This window comes from Penaeus monodon, chromosome 23 (genome assembly GCF_015228065.2).
Source record: "Penaeus monodon isolate SGIC_2016 chromosome 23, NSTDA_Pmon_1, whole genome shotgun sequence".
NCBI lineage: Eukaryota > Metazoa > Arthropoda > Malacostraca > Decapoda > Penaeidae > Penaeus > Penaeus monodon.
Genome location: NC_051408.1, coordinates 19,416,855 through 19,418,627, shown reverse-complemented (window position 1 = coordinate 19,418,627; position 1,773 = coordinate 19,416,855). Strand labels below are relative to the sequence as shown.

The window sequence follows — 1,773 nt, the reverse complement described above, 5'->3', positions numbered from 1 at the left end:
TCTAAATAAAATGTGTGCCACCATATTTACGTAACCACACACCTTCAGCTCTCTCCACACATCCGCCCTCCGTGTCACATTCTTCGGTCTTCCGTTCGATGTCCTGTGTAAGAGATTTATTCATTTCTGGTGAGTCATGTATTTGTTATCGATCAAGCATCTTTTACTAGAGTGATATCTGTAGCATTGATTAGTTATAGGATTGTTATTTTTATATGTGATGCATCATTATATCTCGGTTGCTATTCCTACGGTGTCAAGCTGTCAATATTTTTCTTTCTTTGGCTAGGGTACAAAGGCGACAAAAATATCCTATCAGCTGATGCGTGCTAGCACATGGTATTTTATCTTAAAACCTAGACTCACGATAAGAGTGTATGCTTTCTTTAGATGCTCCTTCTGTGAATTAGGATTCAGCTAAGGGAGAGGGATTTACAAGGACCCGAATTTTTCTCTCTAGTTTAGATAAGTTATCTATCTTTCTACTTTCCTTGCTAGCACATTCAACACGAAGAAAAAACAGGTCTCAATTACTGATATTATTTCCCGTTGTATTGCAGCCTTTAGTAACTAATAAGCCATTGCCATATCACAGTTGTATCATTTGCAGAAAGTGGACTTCACTGTGCAATGAAAACAAATCCCCATTGTTAAAAGGAACAATGTAGGGATCCAGGAGGCTCATCAAGCAAAACAGCGGCTGATGTTTGCGAACATACCTGCGCCAGGGAAACGCCAACGACGAGCACCGCCAAAATACTAAGAATCGAAATCTTCATGGTGATGCGGGTGAGGTTTGGCTTGAGGCTCGAGTTATGGAGAGCTTCAGGAGCAGAGACGCACTGTAAACCCGATGTGTTCACTGAGGAAATTATGGTTATATATATATGGTTCTGTGGAGATAACATTACCAATGGACACGCCCACTGCTGTCCCTTCGCTCCTGAAGATCGAAAGTCAATGACCACACGTTTTTTAAGGTTGGCTTTCATTTCCGAGCTATAAAAATGTATGCCATGCAGACGTCCACGTGTGTTCGAGGGACCTCGACTTGGCCGCTGTCGGTTTCTGCATATCATTAGCTGTGACAACGCCATTAGCTTCTAGGAGCGATTCGAGGACCTGTTATTATTCATTTATTATCACCAGACGAATTCTCACAGACAGCAGCGAGTGTGCAATTTCTATAATGGGTTAGAATACCCATTGTATTATTATTTGATTCACAATAGCCACCAGTCTACGTTAGGTCAAAGTTCACAGGACTCCATGTTTTCAATTTTCAACATAGTAGTTCGAGAGCCATTAACCGTAAGAAATATTATGATATTGACGCTCTCAAGAATCTGAAAGTCATTGGGGATATTACGCTATGCCTCCTGGAGTGGCTAAGACGTTTTTCATACTTTCCCTACAGACAAAGCTAAATGAAGCACAAAACCTGCCATAGATAGACCTACAATGTTGATTCTGTTTTCAAGACTCCATTCTTTATCTCTGTCTCCTTTTCTATCTTAATTTCATTAATGTTTGTCGTATTATTTTTCTGAACATCATTATATTTTTTTCTATATGTCTCTTCAAGTTAAACCTATTTGCCTCTTTTACTCTTTAACATAACCGTTTATGCTTTTTTAATTCCTATATCCCCTATGAGGTACAGGGTAACTATATATTAGATATTCATTTTGCTCTCTGTTTAATGAATTTTAATGGTCTATGGATATTTAGAGGCGACAGTCGTTGGGAAGGAGGAAATTCGACCAGCACGTA

At 39.4% G+C, this 1,773-nt stretch overlaps 1 protein-coding gene across 1 annotated transcript in view; it reads right to left on the bottom strand.

The window, feature by feature from the left end:
• LOC119588374 (chromatin-remodeling ATPase INO80-like) overlaps positions 1 to 851 on the bottom strand; it is a gene marked incomplete in the record, with an annotated part of 3,027 nt that extends 2,176 nt beyond the window's left edge. The window contains 2 exon segments of the mRNA XM_037937057.1: positions 43 to 103; positions 720 to 851. Of these exon segments, the coding sequence (XP_037792985.1) occupies positions 43 to 103; positions 720 to 779 (121 nt within the window).
• Positions 852 to 1,773: the final 922 nt, after the last annotated feature.